Source organism: Camellia sinensis, chromosome 13, assembly GCF_055761805.1.
Source record: "Camellia sinensis isolate YWXY chromosome 13, ASM5576180v1, whole genome shotgun sequence".
Classification (NCBI taxonomy): domain Eukaryota; kingdom Viridiplantae; phylum Streptophyta; class Magnoliopsida; order Ericales; family Theaceae; genus Camellia; species Camellia sinensis.
This window is the reverse complement of record NC_138973.1, coordinates 49,501,387-49,521,104: the sequence shown is the minus strand read 5'-3', so window position 1 is coordinate 49,521,104 and position 19,718 is coordinate 49,501,387. Positions and strand designations below refer to the sequence as shown.

At 42.8% G+C, this 19,718-nt stretch overlaps 1 protein-coding gene and 1 pseudogene across 2 annotated transcripts; both read right to left on the bottom strand.

The window, feature by feature from the left end:
• Positions 1-4,992: 4,992 nt before the first annotated feature.
• Positions 4,993-5,430, bottom strand: LOC145806146 (small ribosomal subunit protein eS24z pseudogene; annotated as a pseudogene). Its single transcript, XR_014348830.1, has one exon. The product of XR_014348830.1 is annotated as a small ribosomal subunit protein eS24z pseudogene (transcript).
• A 7,137-nt stretch (positions 5,431-12,567) lies between these two features.
• Positions 12,568-14,674, bottom strand: LOC145805375 (uncharacterized). The gene is made up of 2 exons (XM_082900496.1): positions 14,177-14,674; positions 12,568-12,621 (listed from the first exon to the last, which is right to left on the bottom strand). The coding sequence occupies exons 1-2, from the start codon at positions 14,672-14,674 to the stop codon at positions 12,568-12,570; spliced, it is 552 nt and encodes a 183-aa protein (XP_082756622.1).
• Positions 14,675-19,718: the final 5,044 nt, after the last annotated feature.

Genomic DNA, 19,718 nt, shown 5'->3' with positions numbered 1-19,718 from the left:
TCGCGAAAAGTAACAAATGGCGACCAAAACCTTTTTTGGTCGTGGAATGTCACGATTAGCAACCAAAATTTTTTGGTCGCGGAATGTCACGATTGGCGACCAAAATTTTTGGTCATTGAATGTGATAATTGGCGACCAAACTTTTTGGTCAGAAAAATATCACTTTTCGCGACCAAAGTGTTTTGGCGACAAAATAAATTAGTCGCGGTAATTAAATATTTAGCGACCAAAAATTTAGCCGCGAAATCCAACTTTTGCCGACCAACCACAATTTTGGTCGCGAATTACTTTTGCCGACCCTCAATTGCCGACCAAAGTGGCGACCAAAAAAATTGGTCGCGGATAACTTTTTCCGACCAAAAATTGACTTTTAGCGACCAATTTTTTTGTTGCCAAAAGTGTTAATTCTTGTAATGATTTATTTGGTTTTGACAAAAATAAAAAGAAAAGGAAAAACACAATACATTGGGCAATTTTTTTTTACAACTAGGCTAGCTAGGCATAAAGGTATTATAATATGCAAAAGATGAAAGGAACACTAGTACAGCCACGTGCAAGAATCTTCTGTCCCGAAATAATCTTGTCTCCCTATCCTAAATTACTCACCATCATTGGATTATATGAGAATTTCAAGATGTGAAAATTTCAAGACATATCTAATGATTGTGAGTGATTTGGGACATAAGACAAGATTATTTAGGAACAGAAGGTCCTTGTACGGGAATAGAAATGATTGAATATGAGGGGAGTGAACATCCAATACTCAAGTGAAGACTATTACACATGTCCATAAATTATCTCAAAATGTTCATGCTCCGAACTTGGCCCCTCATTCAAGAAGAGATACACATCATCAATTTCATTCAACTCAAATTCAGACTGATGAGGAAGTTGTGTTTCTAGGGTGGTCGTGGTGGTATTTTCAGGTTGTTGTTGGGTGGTGATGGTGGTGGTGCAAATGATGAAAAGGGTTGGGATAGTTTGCAAATAGCCCATTAGCACATCAAAAAGTGGATGGAACCAAGGAGATTTGGAGATGTAGATGCATATGCAGATGAAGAGATAGAAGTACCAAAATAGTGAAGGTGGGAACACTAATGAGACTATCATTAATGTAACTATAAGGAGGCCAGAGATATAGAAATGACCAAATCGCAATTGAATGGGCTGTGAAAATATTAATGAAAGAGTAAGAGGAAGTCTGACAGAGATGAAAAGAAGAAAGAAGAAGAAGAAGATAACAAGATTCACGTGGGAGTGGGAAGTCATCTTCAACATTAATGAGTGATTTGAGGATGAGGACGAAGACGAAGACGACGAACAGTACCAATAAGGATAGCCTTGAGATAGTTGGAGGAAGTGGAGCAAGATATTCACCGAGGGCGGAACTATATATCTCAAATCTATGGTAAACTTCATTTTTTTTCTTTTTGATTCCTAGTTTGATCAAGAACTAATAACATCAACCATATATATACTCGGTTCATATTACTAGTTGGGAAGGTAGGTTCAGGGAAGCTTCACGCGTATACCTTGATGCAGACTCGATCTCAACTTTCTGAACCATATACGACAAAAGACAATTTGGACCGTTGATAGATGTTTTATGAAAAATGGTTTTAAGAAACTAGCAAGAGAGTACGAGTGCGACACACAGTTAGTTGTGAATAGGGCTGCAAATGAACAGAGCTGTTCGTGAACAAGCTCGAGCTCGGCTCGGTAAGAGCTCGTTCGAACTCGGTTTGTTAATTTTTTTTGCCGTTCGAGCTCAAGCTCGAGCTCGTTAAATTTTTAATAAACAAGCCCAAACATTCTAAAGTTCGGCTCGTAAGCTCGGCTCGTTAGCTGGCTCGTTTAATTTTTATTATTTATATATTAAATAATATAAAATTATGTATAAAAAATAAGAGAAATATGTTATTTATATGTTTAAAAAATATAAATGTAAATAATACTTAACTATAGATAGTACATTTATATAATAGTGGTAGTAGATATTATTATTTTAGTAAAATATGGATTTTTTTTAGTATGCTTATATATATTGTATATATAATTGTATAATCAAAGTTTTAATTATAAATTTAGTCTCACATGCAAGTATGAATTTACAAATTTTTTGGCTCGTTAAGGTTCGTGAACAGGCTCGAGCTCGAGTCGAGCCTAAGCCAACTCGGCTCGAGTTCGATTCGTTAAATTTTTATTTAGCTCGAGCTCGATCTCGAGTTCGTTGAAATCTTAATAAACAAACTCAAACACACTAAAGTTCGGCTCAGCTCGGCTCGTTTCCAGCCCTAGTTGTGAAGCAACCAACCTAGCTAGAAAGATGAGGTGCGTGTTAGGCACGTACTAGCGAGCAAGTGTTGCAGCGTTTAACATCTGTATGACTTTTTTGATTTTCCTTATCCAACCCAACTGGGTGACGAGTCCGACCTGGCCTTTGCTTTTCCTTTTGTCAACCGCGCAAATTCTTCTTTGTCTTTTCCTTAAGGCTGACCAACGCTGAATTCTCCTGTCGCAGCTCCTTTTGTAAAACCCAGCTGTCCATTACGACGTTGTTGTGCCGTTCCTAATCAGTCACCAAACAAAAACAAAATTAAATGGGTAAAATTACACTAAAGCTCCTTCTTAATATTTGGAAGAGAGAAAAAAAAAAAATTACAAAAAGTTTTGGGTTTTTAATATAATTATAGAAGTCTCTTTAAAATTTTAATTTACATAACACTTAATCTTTTTTCTTCTTTTTTATTTTTTTTATGAGTATTCATTAGTCGAACGGATAAAAAAAAAATGATATTATCATCTCATTTTTATTAATATGTATATTTGTCTTTATTTATGTCAATATTCACCCATTACCTGCATTAGTTTAGTCGCTTTAGCCTTACTAAAATTGAGATCAGTATAATTATGCCAAACTTTTAGAGTTCATTGTTATTTTTTTTTCAAATTTTAGGAGATGTGAGTCTAATTTATCTCAAACAGAAATAAAATGTGTGTAGGAAGGGACCAGAAATTTAACATAGGAAGCAAACATACATATTAACGTAAATTTTAAAAATAAAGTATAGACTACAATATTAATAAATATAGTTTTTCATATTCATATTGTTGTTGAGTTATAAAATATAATAATTATAAGATAATCTATTAATAATAATTGTGAGAAAACAATTTTTTCTTATATTTTGTTGAAACTGTTAAATTTTATACTTTCAATATCCTGTTTATAGAGGTGTGAGTCGTACAACTACTTAGTATTTTTTTTTAAAAAAAAATTTCTTTTCAAATCTATAAAGGATGAATTTAAATAAATTGAAAGTAATTAATAATTAATACTAATATATAAAAAGAATTTTTTTAAAATCTTATATATATATATATATATATAGAGGCAGTGATCTATATATACATACTCCAACTGGGCCAAGGCTAGTGACGGAGGGAGTGAAGCCCCCGCGCGCGCAGGGAGGTGGGGGGGCTCACGTGCTAGAGGCAGTGATCTATATATACATACTCCAACTGGACCAAGGCTACTGACGGATGGAGTGAAACCTCCGCGCGGGAGGGGGGTCACGTGCTAGAGGCAGTGATCTATATATACATACTCCAACTAGGCCAAGGCTAGTGACGGAGGGAGTGAAGCCCCCGCGCGGGGGGGTCACGTGCTCCCTTTGAATTTTGTGATTTTTTTTTTTAATTTTTTTTGCAAACATGAAGAAACTATTTTAAATAAAAAAAATTACAAAAATATTATTAGAGTGAAATATCAATGACATTTTAAAAATTATGAGAACAATAATTGTTGTTTTAATTGAAAATGAAGAGACTACTGTAAATCATATCATCTATGAAATTTTTTGAATATAACAGTGATGTCGTTATTATTGACATACAAGTATAAATAATCTCATTATAACGATATAAAATTTATTAGATTGTTTGTTACATTTGACATGTAAGGTTTACTCTCTATATATTTATGTATTATTAGTTGGTGATATCATATATCAATGATGACGTGGTATTACCATTATATTGAATTTTTGATCAAATTTTGTATAAATTTTTTTTATCATTATATAATTTATTTTAAGACTTATATCCATATTTTTTTTATATTATCTATGATACACTAATTACAAATAATATTATTTTTTTGATATTTTCTGAAATCAATCCTACAACTTGTATGAAATATTTTTATAAAAAATTTTAATATTATAATTAATAAGTGTCATTTCTAATTTAATTTTCTAATCCCGTCATTGACCGAGGCCACCATTGTACCGGGGGTAGGGCAGCGAAAATGCTTTCATAAAAATCCACCATTATACTGACAAGGTTGTTTAATTGGGATCGTGCAATTGCCAAGAGGTATTTGTTAAAATATGTTAGTATTATATGTTAGTGATATTAGTATTCTATGTTAGTATTGCTAGTGTTATCATTATGTTTAGTACAGCATTATGTTAGCTTTAATAATTATCCTTGCTTTATGCTTTCGGTGCCTCAATTGACACCCAATGTTGGCTTTCTCCTCTCTATAAAGAGAGTGTAAATCTCTTTGTAAATATACAGAATATCAACAATACATCAATCAATAATATCAATCATCAATACATATTTCATTCTCTCTATTTTTCTATACATCAAATTTAATATGGTATCAGAGCAAGGTTAAGAACCTATTCATTCTGCTTCACCGGCGGGCGGCAGCCTCGCCTTGGTCGCCCGCCGGACCTCTACACATACCCAGACTGTAACTTCATCTTCCTCTCTCTTACCTCTCGGCTCTCTCTAGAGACCATACCATGACGGGCTCTCTCTCTCACAAGACACACACATGGGGAGGGATATGGACACCATCTCTCTCTCTCTGCAATTTTCTCTGTTGGATCTCTCTCGCTGCAACAAACTCACCTCCTCTCTCTCGGCATGCATCTCTCTCTCTCTCGCTGGTGAGGGATTAAAAGAGAGGTGGAGACAGACACACACAGGGACACTCTACCATCCCTTTGTCTTTTTCACTCCACGGATTTTCTTTGTTCGGTTCTTCCTCTCCTTGAGCTGCTTCCTTGATTTCTCAACCTTGGTATCAAGTCCATTCCTGATAAGCCTGTACTTGGGCTCATACTTCTTGGCGTTCTCAACAGAATCATAAATCAAGCCAAACCCAGTTGACTTTCCACCTCCAAAATGGGTGCGGAACTTGAAAACAAAAATTGCATTTGGATCCTTCACCTCATACATTCTCGACAGCTTCTCCTTCAACTCCGCCTTGGAAACATTGGGTCTTCCGGGATGAAGAACATCAATTATGAATTGCTTCCTAGAGAGAAGCCTGTTGGTCATGAACTTCCTAGTACGGATAGTCACTGCCTTGTCCGCCATAGCTGCTATGTTAATTGGCTACAGACGGAGCAATACACACTCTACCATCCCTTTGTCTTTTTCCATCGGCTCAGCCCCTCCACCACCTTCTCAGGCTACCTGCCGCAACCAACACCACCTCGCTGCCGCCATCCACTTCTCCACCACCACCTGCGGCTTCGTCTCCCCCGCTAACATTCTCTCTCTCGGTTTTGGGGTGTTGCTCTCTACCCAAACCAATGACCAAACCCAGTTCTCTCACACTGCAAGAACACACACAGCTCTCTCAAAATGAAGAACCCCACAGTTCTCTCTCACTCCCATAAAAAAATACAACCACTCTTCTCTCTCTCATCTTTCCACTTTAACCCAAAAATCCGTTTTTTTTTAATCAACCGCCCAAGCGTGAAACTCCTTGAAACACACAGCACCCACTACCCTTTTCTTATTATTATTATATCCACTTTTTCCTTTTAAAATATTCTTCACCCTAAACCATAATCACACCGCCCACGGCCCAACCTTTATTTTCCTTCTTATCAGGCTTAGCTGGTCTCACTTTATTTAAAAAAAAAAAAAAAAAAACAAAGAGCAGGAGCCGATACACATGATCTGCACACCTCACACTGTCACTCTCTCTCTCTCCTTTTCTCCTTTCCACCCAACCACTTGTTTTTCTTAAATATTTCACCCCACTCATTCTCTCTCCCACTACATGGGTATTCTCCTCCTTTGTCTACGACTCCAATTTCCCTTTCTTTTATTTTATTTTATTTTATTTCTTTCTTTATTTTATTTATTTATTTAAAACAAAAAAAAAAAAAGAGAGAAAAAAAAAAAAAGAAAGGCAGAAGCCGAACTGCACACTAAACTCCTTTTATTCATGCTGGGGATCCACCCCGATCACCATTTTACACAAAACATAACAAAAAAAAAAAAAAAAAAAAAAAAAAAAAAAAAAACAATACAACCCAACACCCACATTCCCAGGTGGGATTTTTCTTCTCTATTCTGCCGCTGGTCTTTTCTTCTTGCCTCCGTCCTGGGCGGCCCTTGCCGGTGTTGCCTCCGTGTTTCCCAATCCACTGGGCACGATCACTACTCCCTGCTCCTCCACTGCAGCATATGGCGGCCCTCCAAATCGGAACATCACGGTGGCCTTCCGCTTCAGCTCCTTGTTTTCTGCCCTTAGCACGCTTATCTCTGCTCGCGCATCCTTATACATGCGTTGGAGCAGAGCCAGCTGGGAGTTTAATTGCTGCACCTCATTTGTCCTACTCTGCAGCCGGTGCGACAAGTTTGTGATCGCCGTCATGGACTCCACACATGCCTTCAAAGTATACTGATTAGCCTCCACATCCGTTTGCACTGCCATTTTTTGCTCCACCGACTGCATCGGAAAGTTCAACGGAGCAAACCCAGTGGTGTTTGGTTGAGGTTCACGGGACACCGCACCAGTTCTCTCTCCTGTGGACTCGTTGAGATCGGGAAAGAGAGTGAGCAGCCCACAGGAAGACGAGGCCATTTTCTGGGCAACAGAGTGTTACAGAATATCTCTCGCAACAGAGTGTTACAGAATATCTCTCGCAACAGAGTGTTACAGACTATCTCTCTCAGCAAAACGACCTCTCTTTCTCAGCAAAACGAAGAATTTTTCAGAGGTTTCTCTCAGTTTTTCTGTCTCAGCTTCTGCCTCCTCCGCTTCGGTTTATAAAGACCATGACACAGAGGCAGCCACGCGCATCGCGCGCCTCTTGACGCCAGACAAACGGGCACACCAGTCAAGGCGCCCACGTGCCTCGCCATCATGTCCGGCACACCTTTTGATGAATTGGGCACGCCTTTTGATGACACCCCTTTTGAGGGCACGACTTTTGAGGGCTCGATATCTACATCCATGTATATTTTTTGGGCAGCCTATATACACACTCATACAGTGTCTTCTACACCGGTCAGCTTTACCAAACCCTTTATTTCAACCTCAAATAGGTTTCTATCTTTACACCTATTTGAGTTTGAGGGGGGGTTATACACAGTATCATGTATAAGTCGCTCATGGCGCACTCCCTAAGTCGCCCCCTTGGTGCACCACCACAATTTGCTACAACGGTCCGACATGACCCCGTAAACTGTCCAGCTACAACTATCCAGCTACAACGGTCCGACATGACCTCATAAACTGTCCCGACATTGATTCCGGTCAGCTTCTACAACGGTCCGACATGACCCCATAAACTGTCCCGACATTGATTCCGGTCAGCTGCTACAACGGTCCGACATGACCCCGTAAACTGTCTGCTACAACGGTCTGACATGACCCCGTAAACTGTGTCTTCTACAACGGTCTGACACGACCACACAGTGTCTGCTACAACGGTCTGACATGACCCCGTAAACTGTCCTGCTACAACGGTCCGACATGACCCCATAAACTGTCTTCTACATCGGTCTGACACGACCACACAGTGTCTGCTACAACGGTCCGACATGACTCCGTAAACTGTCTGCTACAACGGTCTGACACGACCATACCGTGTCTCGTATCCTGTTTTATTTATCAGTTTACTTTCCTGTTTTGTTACTCTCTTCAAACTCAAGTTGGTTAGTTTCTATCCTCCTTGAGTTTGCGGGGGGCTGGTAAAATATGTTAGTATTATATGTTAGTGATGTTAGTATTCTATGTTAGTATTGCTAGTGTTATCATTATGTTTAGTACAGCATTATGTTAGCTTTAATAATTATCCTTGCTTTATGCTTTCGGTGCCTCAATTGACACCCAATGTTGGCTTTCTCCTCTCTATAAAGAGAGTGTAAATCTCTTTGTAAATATACAGAATATCAACAATACATCAATCAATAATATCAATCATCAATACATATTTCATTCTCTCTATTTTTCTATACATCAAATTTAATAGTATTCATGAATCAAATTTAAAAAATTGAATTAAGAATTGTAAAATTTTGTTTTTAATGTAAAGTAAAATAAAAAATTATTAATAATAAGATATGTTAAATAGTTTTAAAAATTATTAAACAAAAATAATAATTTTGATATAGTAATGTATCTTTTATGTTAATTTTGGCATCAGTTCACCTCGAAAATCTAATGTAATTTCATTTACTAGTGAAAACTCATGTGATGTTGTGAAAAAATTAATAAAATATTTTTATATAAAATAATATAAATAGTTAGATTTTTAAATGTAAATTATGAAAATAAAAAAATATTGAAACTTACAATTTACGTTTCACAATTTTATCATAATTTATATATCAATTTTTAATTTGTCACAATTTCAATTATGTAACTTTTAATCCTTACTAGAGTTAGAAACTCGAGCGAGTTCAATCTAAGAAACTCGAGTTAAGTCTGAAATTTTTTAAAAATTAGGTAATATAATTTTTAATTCGGTGAGTATATATGTAAAATTAAAAATTTAAATAAATTTGGAGAAGGTGGAAGAGGATGTTCATCGAAGGCGGAACTATATATCTCAAATCTATGATGAACTTCATCCTTCTTTCTAATTCCTAATTTCGTTGCTTTTGCCGGTTCAGCGAAGCTTCATGCAAACCAATTCGCCATATCTGTCGCCATCCACACGGGGGAGACCAGTAAGTCCAGCAAAATATCCAAGTCATCAACCGACATTTTAAGAGTTGTTGGGTTTAACACCGGCAGCATGACTTTTTAATTTGGTTAAATTATATTAATCTCTTTTTTTAAAAAAAATTAATATAATTATACTGATTATTCTTTTAATAAAATTTAAAAATTGAAACTAATGTAAATACACAAATAAACGGTAAAATATATATATATTTTAATGTAGGTTAGATGATTAATGAATTACTGATAAAAAGAAAAACTAATTATAATATGAATTAAAATTTTAAAAAAATTAATATAATTATAATAAATTTATACGATAATATTGGATTTTATCTAAGTTTTAGGGTGGGTCAATAAAATTTATCATTTTTTGTAGATTAGAGGGTGATATTCGGGCCCATGATATCTGATGATGTATCGATTCCCGGATGGATGGGTCGGACCGGCCCAGGTTCTCCAGACTCCGACTCAAAAAGGGGGCTCCGCCAGATGACCTGCAAGCAAGTTCAAGGGGGGGAACGGGGTAGTCCCCCAGTGAACCCTCCGGTGCAAGAATTAGAAGAGCAGAGTATGAAAAGACTGTATATCGAGAGATCAAGAGAGAGAGACCAACTTAACCTTCTTTTTTTTCCTCTTATCCTTGCTTATATCCTTTTGTCATCATTTTTCCTGTCTCTTGTGACATGCTTTTTCCGCCGAAAGCCTGTGCCATAGCTCATCTTGTTTAGGGTGATGGAGGCTCTGTTCCGGCGGGGAGTGCTGTTGTAATAAATGCTGTGATGGGTTGCATTAATGGTGATGTGTTGTGATAATAACTCTGCAGATCTTTGTCTGCTGATGTGGCCCGTGTCCCACCTGCCGTGTGCCTAAATGCCGTTGGCCCTTCATGTCTAGGTGGCCTCCAGCTGTTCTGGGTCTTGTCACCCAAGCAACCGGGTTGTGCCATTGGCCCCAAGCACTGGGTTCGGGGTGGTTTACCGTGGGCCGTGTGCCTTGTGGGCCTATCCATGTCAGTAGTCCCCCATTTCCGAGTGCAGCTTTAGACCAACGAAGGGAATAGTGAGAAGGGAGAGAAGTGTGAAACGGGTGGAGAGGCCGACTGGAAGGTGTGCCGACTGCGAGGAGAGCCGAGCGGGAGGTGTCGACCGTGAGGCGGGCCGACCACGAGGGTGGCCGAGCGGGAGGTGTCGACCGTGAGGCGGGCCGACCACGAGGGTGGCCGAGCAGGAGGGGTCGACCGTGAGGCGGGGCGACCACGGGGGTGACCGAGCGGGAGAGGTCGGCCGTGAGACGTGCCGATCAGGGGGGCGTGGGGTTCTAAAATGTGCTGATGTGAAAATGGAAAAGACAGGGTAAGGGTAGGGGACAGTGCATCGTGGCCATACACGTGGCAGTTGATGCCCAATGCGTGGAAGATTCTGATGGCTTGTGCGAGTGCGTGGCCTAAGGCGAATGGAGGAGAGGCCATGACGATCGACGAGTTCTTCTCATGTTACAAAGCGTCGGGGCAGCAAGAAACGTGGGTCACCCTACAGGCGGTGATGGGCAGGGGGTTGGTGGCGGGGCTGCCTACGTCGATCAAGGGGTGGCGGCCACGGTGGTTTTTCGTGTCAGTTAATGGGGGGATGGGGGTGCGCACCATGTGGAAGGTGCCAAATCGGTCGATGGAATCTAGGCTGGGGGTGGTGGCGGAAGAGAGGGTGAAGAAAGTGAGGGAGTGGAGAGAGAGAGAGAAAGCCAGATGGGACGATCTTGTCCAGCCGTCAGCACTGTTTGAGGCGGGGCTGGGACCGCAGCCGAAAGGTGGAGACCTCGACCGGGGGGAGTTGGAAGAGAGGAGAAGAGCACAGGAGATGGAGGATCGAGCCATTATGGCCAAGGCCGCGAAGTTGATAGAGGCGCAGAGGGGCCGACCGGCTGAACCACTCTCGCGGGAGAGGATCCGACCGCGCCCTAGGCCTTTGGGGGAAAAAGACTTGGGTAGCTTTGAGCCGCTTCCGCCGCCTGTAGACCCTGTAAAGGAAAAGGCCAGAGGGGTTGTGACGGTCATGAAGAAAAAGAAGGAGAAGAAGAAGAGGGGGGCCCCAGAGGAGGCTGCAGAAGAGTCTGGGGCCAAGAGGGCGAAGGTGGCCCCAACGAATGCAGAGGAGTCTGCGGCAAAGGACGCCCCAGAGGAAGTGGAGATCATCCCAACGGTGGAGGTTGTGGAGGTGGGTCCACCAGTACAAGCGGAGGCTGGGGTGGGGGAGGCGGCGCCGAGCGGGAGGGAACAGGTTCAGAGGAGGCCCGACCCCCAGGAAGGGGGGGTTCGTGTGGCCACGGCTATTTATCATGCGCGCGCGGTAGCTGGGAGGATGGAGGGAGAAGAAGGCCCAGCCAGGGCGGGAGCCGACCGCCTGGTGAGGATTGTGGATGAAGGAGCTCTGCGCGCGGCATCTGGGTATAGTGAGGCCGACCTGCTGAGGGGGTTATGCTCCGCCCAAATGGAGGTGACTACCTTAGCGGGGGCTCTTCTCAGGAAAGCTGGGGCCGCCAAGTTGAAGGCTGAGGAGGTCAGGGTCCAGCTGGCCAAGTTGAGGGAGGATAGTGCCGACTGGGAGACTGCCTATGCCGACCTGCCAGCAGTCAAGTTGGAACTGGAGGACACACGCCGTAAGGTTGTGTCGCTGGAGTTCCAACTGGCTGGTGAGCACAAAAAATTGGAAGAGTCCGAGAAGGCCTGCGCGGTGGCGGTCGAGAGGCATGAGGAGGCTATGACCAGCAATGAAGAGCTGGTCAGGCAGAAGGATGAAGCGGACTCTAGAATTGGAGACCTGCTGAAGGAGCTGGGGGAGGAGCGCACCAGAGCAGAGGAGGACAAGGGGAGGCTTCTGAGGGAATGGGAGATGGAGAAGGTGAAGATGGCGGCGGAGCTAGAGGGTCTGAGGAAGGGGATGGAAGAGGAGAGGGCGACGGCAGCTGTTGGAAGGATGGCTCTGCAAAGGGAGCTGGACGAGGAGAGGGCGAAGGCGGCGTCTGAAAAGGCGGCCTACCCTGATCTATGCGTCGCAGCAGTGGAGCAGTATAAAGGGTCCTCCGAATTTCAGATGGAGGTGGATGCTGCTGTCGCCAGGAGTCTGGCTGGTCAAGAGCCTGGGGGGTTGGGCCCGTCAAGGAAGACTGCTGGAGGTAGGACAGAATCAGAGGTGATTGAAAGCTTCCAGCAGTCCGACTTCTATAAGCATGAAATGGCCGAGTACTGGGACAGTGGTTGGAAAATGTTCAAGCGTAGAGCTGAGGAGCTGTTTCCAGACTTGGACCTGAGTAGTGTGACAATAGGCGAAGATGATGTGGCCCAGACCCCCCTGGACGAAGGCGTTGAAGAAGAGGATCTAGCATCCAGCGAGGAAGAGTAGCCAAGGAGAAGAAGAGCTGGGCGTGTTCTGTGGGGTTTGGTTAAGTGTATACATTGTAATTTTTGTGCATTGTTTTTTTTTTTTTTTTTTTTTTTTTTTTTTTTTTTTTTTTTACATTGTAATTCTATGAGTGAATGAATAAATACGTGAAGAGTTTGGTTAAGATGAATTTGTGTACGAATGTTATTTTGTGTCTGTTGTCAGCTGACTGTTTGTGCAGCAAAAGTGAATAAAAACCTTGTGCAGTAAAAATGAGTAAGAAATTTTGTGCAGTAAAAGTCCACAAATGAGGGTAGAGGGTAAGTTACAAGTAGTAGCTAGACAGTTGAGTGTAAATTTGAAAGTGAATGTGAAAAATGTAAGTGTTATGAGGAGGTTTCAAAACGGACGAGTGAGAGTGTAAACATGAAGGTAAGAGTAAGTAAGTGTTGTGGGGAAGTTTAAAAATGTGACCAAGTGTGAAAAAATGTAGCCTTGTTTGGTTTTGGAGTGCTCGGTCGAGTGTTCAGTCTAGCTGGGGCTTTGAAGTGCTTGGTCTGGCCGAGGCTTTGAGTGCTCGGTCTGGCCGAGGCTTTGAGCGCTCGGTCTGGCCGAGGCTTCGAGTGTTCGGTCTGGCCGAGGCTTCGAGTGCTCGGTCTGGCCGAGGCTTCGAGTGCTCGGTCTGGCCGAGGCTTCGAGTGCTCGGTCTGGCCGAGGCTTTGAGTGCTCGGTCTGGCCGAGGCTTTGAGTGCTCGGTCTGGCCGAGGCTTCGAGTGCTCGGTCTGGGCGAGGCTTCGAGTGGTCTGGCCGAGGCTTTGAAGCGCTGAGGCCGGCCGAGGTTGTGAAGTTTTGAGTTGCTGTCGGTGGCAATGTTATGGGATCGTCGTACAAACATTTGAATTATGACAGTGTAGATCTGCAATCGGAATTTGCTTTATATATAAAGAAAAGGGGAATACAACAATATTGGTAATACAAAAATATGAACTTATTGATAGTAACGCTTCAGATGTTCTGCATTCCAGGGATGGGGCAGGTCTCGGCCTTCCATGTCTTGGAGTCGGTAAGTGCCTGGTCGTGGTCGGGCTTTGACGATGTAGGGGCCCTCCCATTTGGCTGCCAGTTTTCCCTCGGCTGGATTCTTTGTGGCGAGAGTCACTTCTCGTAAGACAAGATCCCCGACGGAGAATTCTCGAGGTCGGACTCGGCGGTTGTAGTGTGTTCTCATTTTCTGCTGGTAAGAAGCCAATCTGACAGCAGTGGTTCGGTAAGCCTAGAGTACATTGGGCAGTTCCTCGGCCCAAAGGCCTTTAGCAGCTTCGAGCTTGGTTTTGATGATTTTGAGAAGGGAACGGTTGGTGACTTCAACTTGGCCGTTTGCCTGGGGGTGACCGGGGGAGGAGAAGCACGGTTGGATCTGGAGATCTGCACAAAATTTTCTGTACTTCGCGTTATCGAATTGTTTGCCATTGTCAGAGATGATGGCTTGAGGGATGCCAAATCGGCAAATGATCGATTGCCAGATAAACCTGGTTGTGTTCCGCTCGGTGATTGTGGCAAGGGGTTCAGCTTCGACCCACTTGGTGAAGTAATCGATGGCAACGATTGCGAATTTGGTCTGACCTCGACCGGTGGGAAGGGGACCGACCAGGTCAATCCCCCATTTGGCAAACGGGTAAGGACTGCAGAGTGTGATTAACTCTGTAGGAGGAGCATGAGGGATGTTGGCGAAGCGTTGGCATTTGTCGCATTTGAGCACAAAATCAGTCGTATCCTGACTGAGTGTTGGCCAAAAATACCCAGTACGGAGTACCTTCTGGGCAAGGGACCTGCCTCCTGAGTGATTGCCACAAATCCCCTCATGGATTTCCTGCATTACGTAAGTTGCTTGCGCTGGATTGAGGCAGCGTAGGTATGGCCGGGAGAAACCGCGTTTGTACAATATGTCGTCGATGATGACGTAATTGGACGCTCGGGATCGGACTTTGGAAGCCTGCTGCTGGTCCTCTGGGAGTGCTCCTGTGGTCAGGAATAGGAGGATGTCGGATGCCCATGGGATAGGTTCATTTTGAATGTGTTGTATAGCTTGTAGACTCGGTGAAACGGCCGGGTGGTGTAGGTATTCTATGCGGACGTCATGGCTGAGAGTAGGATGGTCAGCTGAAGCCAACTGAGCCATTTCGTCTGCTTTGGAGTTGTCTGCCCGAGGAATATGTCTGATGTGGAAGGTATTGAAGAGGCGAGCAAGAGGGAGTGCCAGGTCTCTGTAGGCTCGCATCGTATCGTCCTTGGCGTCAAAGTCCCCCGTCATTTGACCGACAACAAGTTGGGAGTCGCTGAAGACTCGGAGGTGGCTGACCCCTATGTCCTTGGCGAGGCGGAGTCCTGCTATTAATGCCTCATATTCGGCTTCATTGTTGCTTGCTTCAAACAGGAAACGGAGGGCACATTTGAAGTGACCGCCTTCAGGAGAGGTGAGGATGATGCCGGCACCGCTTCCTTCTCTTCGGGACGACCCATCAACATTGAGGGTCCAGGAATGAGGATCTTCTGGCTCTGTTAGAGTTGGTAAGGGCGGGGGTGTGGTGGTCGGGGTCGGTTTGGTGAATTCCATGATGAAATCAGCTATAGCTTGCCCTTTGATTGCTGTCCGAGGGCGGTAAGAGATGTCAAACTGGCTGAGTTCTACTGACCACTGCATCAATCTGCCTGAGAGTTCCGGTTGCTGCATGACCTTCTTCAGGGGCTGGTCGGTGAGGACCACTATGGAGTGGGCTTGGAAGTATGGGCGGAGTCGTCTAGAGGCAATGACCAAAGCCAGGGATAGTTTTTCCAGCAAGGGGTAGTTCTGCTCCGCGCCCCTGAGAGCTCGGCTAATGTAATAGACCGGTCGTTGGACTGAGCCATCTTCTCGGAGGAGAGCCGCACTGACTGCGGTTTCTGATACTGCTAGGTAGAGGAAGAGAGGCTCACCCGTGATTGCTTGAGAGAGAAGGGGGGGTTAGCCATGCATTGCTTTAACTGTTGGAAGGCCTCTTCGGACTCAGTTGTCCATTCAAAGGTCTGCCGAAGGACTTTGAAGAAGGGCAAGCACTTATCTGTCGCGCGGGATATGAAGCGGTTAAGGGCTGCCACTCGGCCGGTGAGCCTCTGAACTTCTTTGACCGTCCGAGGTGACTGCATCTCGATCAAGGCTTTGATCTTCTCAGGGTTAGCTTCGATGCCGCGTTGGCTGACCATAAAACCCAAAAATTTGCCGGATCCTACGCCGAACGCGCACTTCTCTGGGTTGAGCTTCATCTGGTACTTACGCAGGGTGGTGAAGGTTTCTCGTAAATCAGTGAGGTGGTCGGAGGAGTATTTGCTTTTGACTAGCATGTCGTCGACGTAGACTTCCATATTCCGGCCTATTTGGTGATGGAAGATGGTGTTAACCAGCCGCTGATAAGTGGCCCCAGCATTCTTCAATCCGAACGGCATTACCCGGTAATGGTAAGTACCGCGGTCGGTAATAAATGATGTGTCCTCCTGGTCGGATGTGTGCATTAGGATTTGGTTGTACCCAGAGAAGGCATCCATGAAGCTGAGCATTTGATGACCGGCGGTGGCGTCGACCAACAGATCTATGCGAGGGAGGGGGTAACTGTCTTTAGGACATGCTCGGTTCAAGTCCGAGTAGTCGACACAAAGCCGCCATTTGCCATTGTGTTTTCGGACGAGGACCACATTGGACAACCACCTAGGATAGTCCAACTGATGATGTATCGATTCCCGGATGGATGGGTCGGACCGGCCCAGGTTCTCCAGACTCCGACTCAAAAAGGGGGGCTCCGCCAGATGACCTGCAAGCAAGTTCAAGGGGGGGAACGGGGTAGTCCCCCAGTGAACCCTCCGGTGCAAGAATTAGAAGAGCAGAGTATGAAAAGACTGTATATCGAGAGATCAAGAGAGAGAGACCAACTTAACCTTCTTTTTTTTCCTCTTATCCTTGCTTATATCCTTTTGTCATCATTTTTCCTGTCTCTTGTGACATGCTTTTTCCGCCGAAAGCCTGTGCCATAGCTCATCTTGTTTAGGGTGATGGAGGCTCTGTTCCGGCGGGGAGTGCTGTTGTAATAAATGCTGTGATGGGTTGCATTAATGGTGATGTGTTGTGATAATAACTCTGCAGATCTTTGTCTGCTGATGTGGCCCGTGTCCCACCTGCCGTGTGCCTAAATGCCGTTGGCCCTTCATGTCTAGGTGGCCTCCAGCTGTTCTGGGCCTTGTCACCCAAGCAACCGGGTTGTGCCATTGGCCCCAAGCACTGGGTTCGGGGTGGTTTACCGTGGGCCGTGTGCCTTGTGGGCCTATCCATGTCAATATCCATTATCGATCTTACTTTAATGATCTAAATCATTTAATTTGTTAGAAATTTGTGTATTTCATTCACACGAAAAAACTAAGCCGATTCAAAAATAGTAGCATTGTCAATTTATTACGTTTGTCACTAAAATATTAAAAAATATTTAAAAAAAAATATTATTGTCTTTCTTTTTTTGAGTGACAAACTTAATAAATTGAATACATTACAATTGTCAAACCGATCTACATCTTTTTTTTATGAATGAAACAAAAAAAAAAACATATATCTAAAAAAATGAATCGAATCATCAAAATAAAAACCTATAATAAACTCCACAGGTTGAAACACAACCTTTTTGTCCACATTATTAACTTAGCAATCCACCTAATTTCCGTGTCAAACATTCCAATCATGCGGTTTTTCCCAATCCATGTCTTACGTTGTTATTGTGCCGTTTCTTTCTAATCAAGTAATCAAACAAACTTTGACAAATATCGGCCGCCTTTATTTTTTTGAGAAATTTATCAGAAAGTTCCATTAAGCTAAATTGTGTTATGTTTGATCCCACAAATATTTTATTTGCTTGGCAAGTCCATGTTAGGAGGAAAATCTTACTGATAACTCCTTTTTTGAATTTATATTGTTATGTGGTGGACGAATATGCCCTTACATAAATTGTGGGATGTTATCTTTTATTTTGGATATGTATAATCCCATGGTGTTTTTTTTTTTTTTTGGGGGGGGGGGTGAAATCTTTTTAGGGGCGTATGTATGTGACAGTCCACCATTGTTGCTTTTAACATGAACACTATCAATTCGGTGTACCGCCTCGGCAAAGTTGATCACTCCTAACATTGTTTACGTTGATTTTGTTTGCTTGGCCAGTCCATCTTCTGTGATAGTCCACCATTGCTGATTCTAGCGTGAACATCATCAAGTCGGTATACCGCGTTGGCAAAGTCGATCTATCGAAATCCCTCCTAACATTGTTTACGTTGATTTTGTTTGCTTGGCCAGTGCAGCTTCTATGACAGTCCGCCATTGCTGTGCCTAACGTAAACACCGTCAAGTCGGTGTACCGCGTCGGCAAAGTCGATCTACCGGAATCCCTCCTAACATTGTTTATGTGTGGTCCCCCACATCAAAACGTGAACATTATTACAATCACATACACACAACTAACAACACCCACACATCACATATCAAACATATACAACGCCACACATACATTTCTAAGAGCAATAAACAAAACACAACACACACAATGCAATCCCGAAGTCCCAAACACATAAATAGTTCACACACTAACACATACCATCAATGGACAAATACATAACACTTACGTTTCATAGTCATTTTGCCAATATTTGTTCGGCTACACTGATGCCCCACGCCTCCACCCACTTACGTTCACAGCAAATTCACATTTTCTACTCAAACTAGGGTTTCACACAACCAAAACTAGGGTTTCACACAACCAAAAACCCCTACAAATCGAAACAATCAATTCGTAACCAATCTAACGAAACATTCCTAAAATTTTCCCCAATCTCGATTGTGGGACCCAATCACATGAATTTGAAATTTGAATTATGGGAAAACACAACCTATATGACCTAAGGTTCCATCACTTCTGGAACGTTCCCTATTCCAAATTGAACTTCACATGTTCCATTTGTTGGATTATACCCTACCCAATATGTTGTTCTGTCAATCGGGTTGGAACGCCTAATTTCGAAATGGGTGTAATTGAATGTGTTTATGCCATATGCATACAGGCAAACGGGTCGATGTGGCCCCACTACATGACTTCACACTTCACATATGGGTCAGATGAAACTCAAGTCATGTTCACACACACCCATCAACTTTGCCCATAATTCGAAACACTAAAACAACATTAGTACACTTTTTTCGAAAACGTGAAACACACCCATCCTTACTACCACAATTTCATTAACAATCTTTCACAATGGTTTGACCAATGGCAAATTAGTAAACAATCAGTCAAAAGGGCTAGATGGTTAATAAGAAAACATTTGGGACTATATGATCGAAACACCGAAATATAGGATTTATTGGTCAATTCCCCTATTTTTTTTGGCTACTAATTGGTGGATCAGAAATCTTCCCAATAACATAATTATGTCTACAAACAAAATTGTACATATCATCATGAGACACATTGTTGGTAATATTGAAACGGAATTCTATCAGTGTATTGTTGAAAAAATGGCTTTGAAATCTTTTTATTTTTTGTTAATTTTGAGCATAAATTAAGGTGGGATCTAAGCATTATTTTTAACGTTTTTGGACCCAAAACAAAAACCACGCGCGGGCTGGGCTTTAGCGTGGGTGCATGGTGTGAGGTTGGGTTGGGCTTGTCCGGCCCAATACTTATCTTTTTGGGCAAAAAATATTTGTAATTTATTTATTTATTTTTAATTTTGATTTCAAAATTCCAAATAAATTGGTCCAGAATTTTTCCTTCACCCAAATAGATCCCTAACGGGTTTAGACCCATCCGAACAGGTTCAAACCTGTTCAAGTCAAACTGAATCTGTTCAAACAGATTCAAATTTGTTTGGTACTTGTTCAATCTGTCCGAACAGGTTTTTTACCTGTTCGGAATAACCACCATTTCTACTATAAAAGGCCTTTAATTCCAACATTCTTGGCATTCAAGTTTTTTCTTAGAATTTTGTCTATCTTCTTCTGTTCTTCCTGTGCTCTTGCATCTGTTTCTGCATTTCTTTTTAGGAAGAAAAAGAGAGTTACAGCAGAGTTTTGGTTCGCCAGACTTGAATTTGTAGTGCTGTAAATTTAAGTGTTAGTCGTTGCATCCTGGGAAGTAGACGCCGGTAAAACTCGAAGCACTGAAGTGAGGGCAAAATCTACTTTAAGAAGATTGTGCCCAACATAAGCCTCGACTTTAATTTCTGTAAGCATTTAATTCGGAATTTAATTTACATAATTATTTTCTGAATTATTTTATTTTATTGTTTATTTA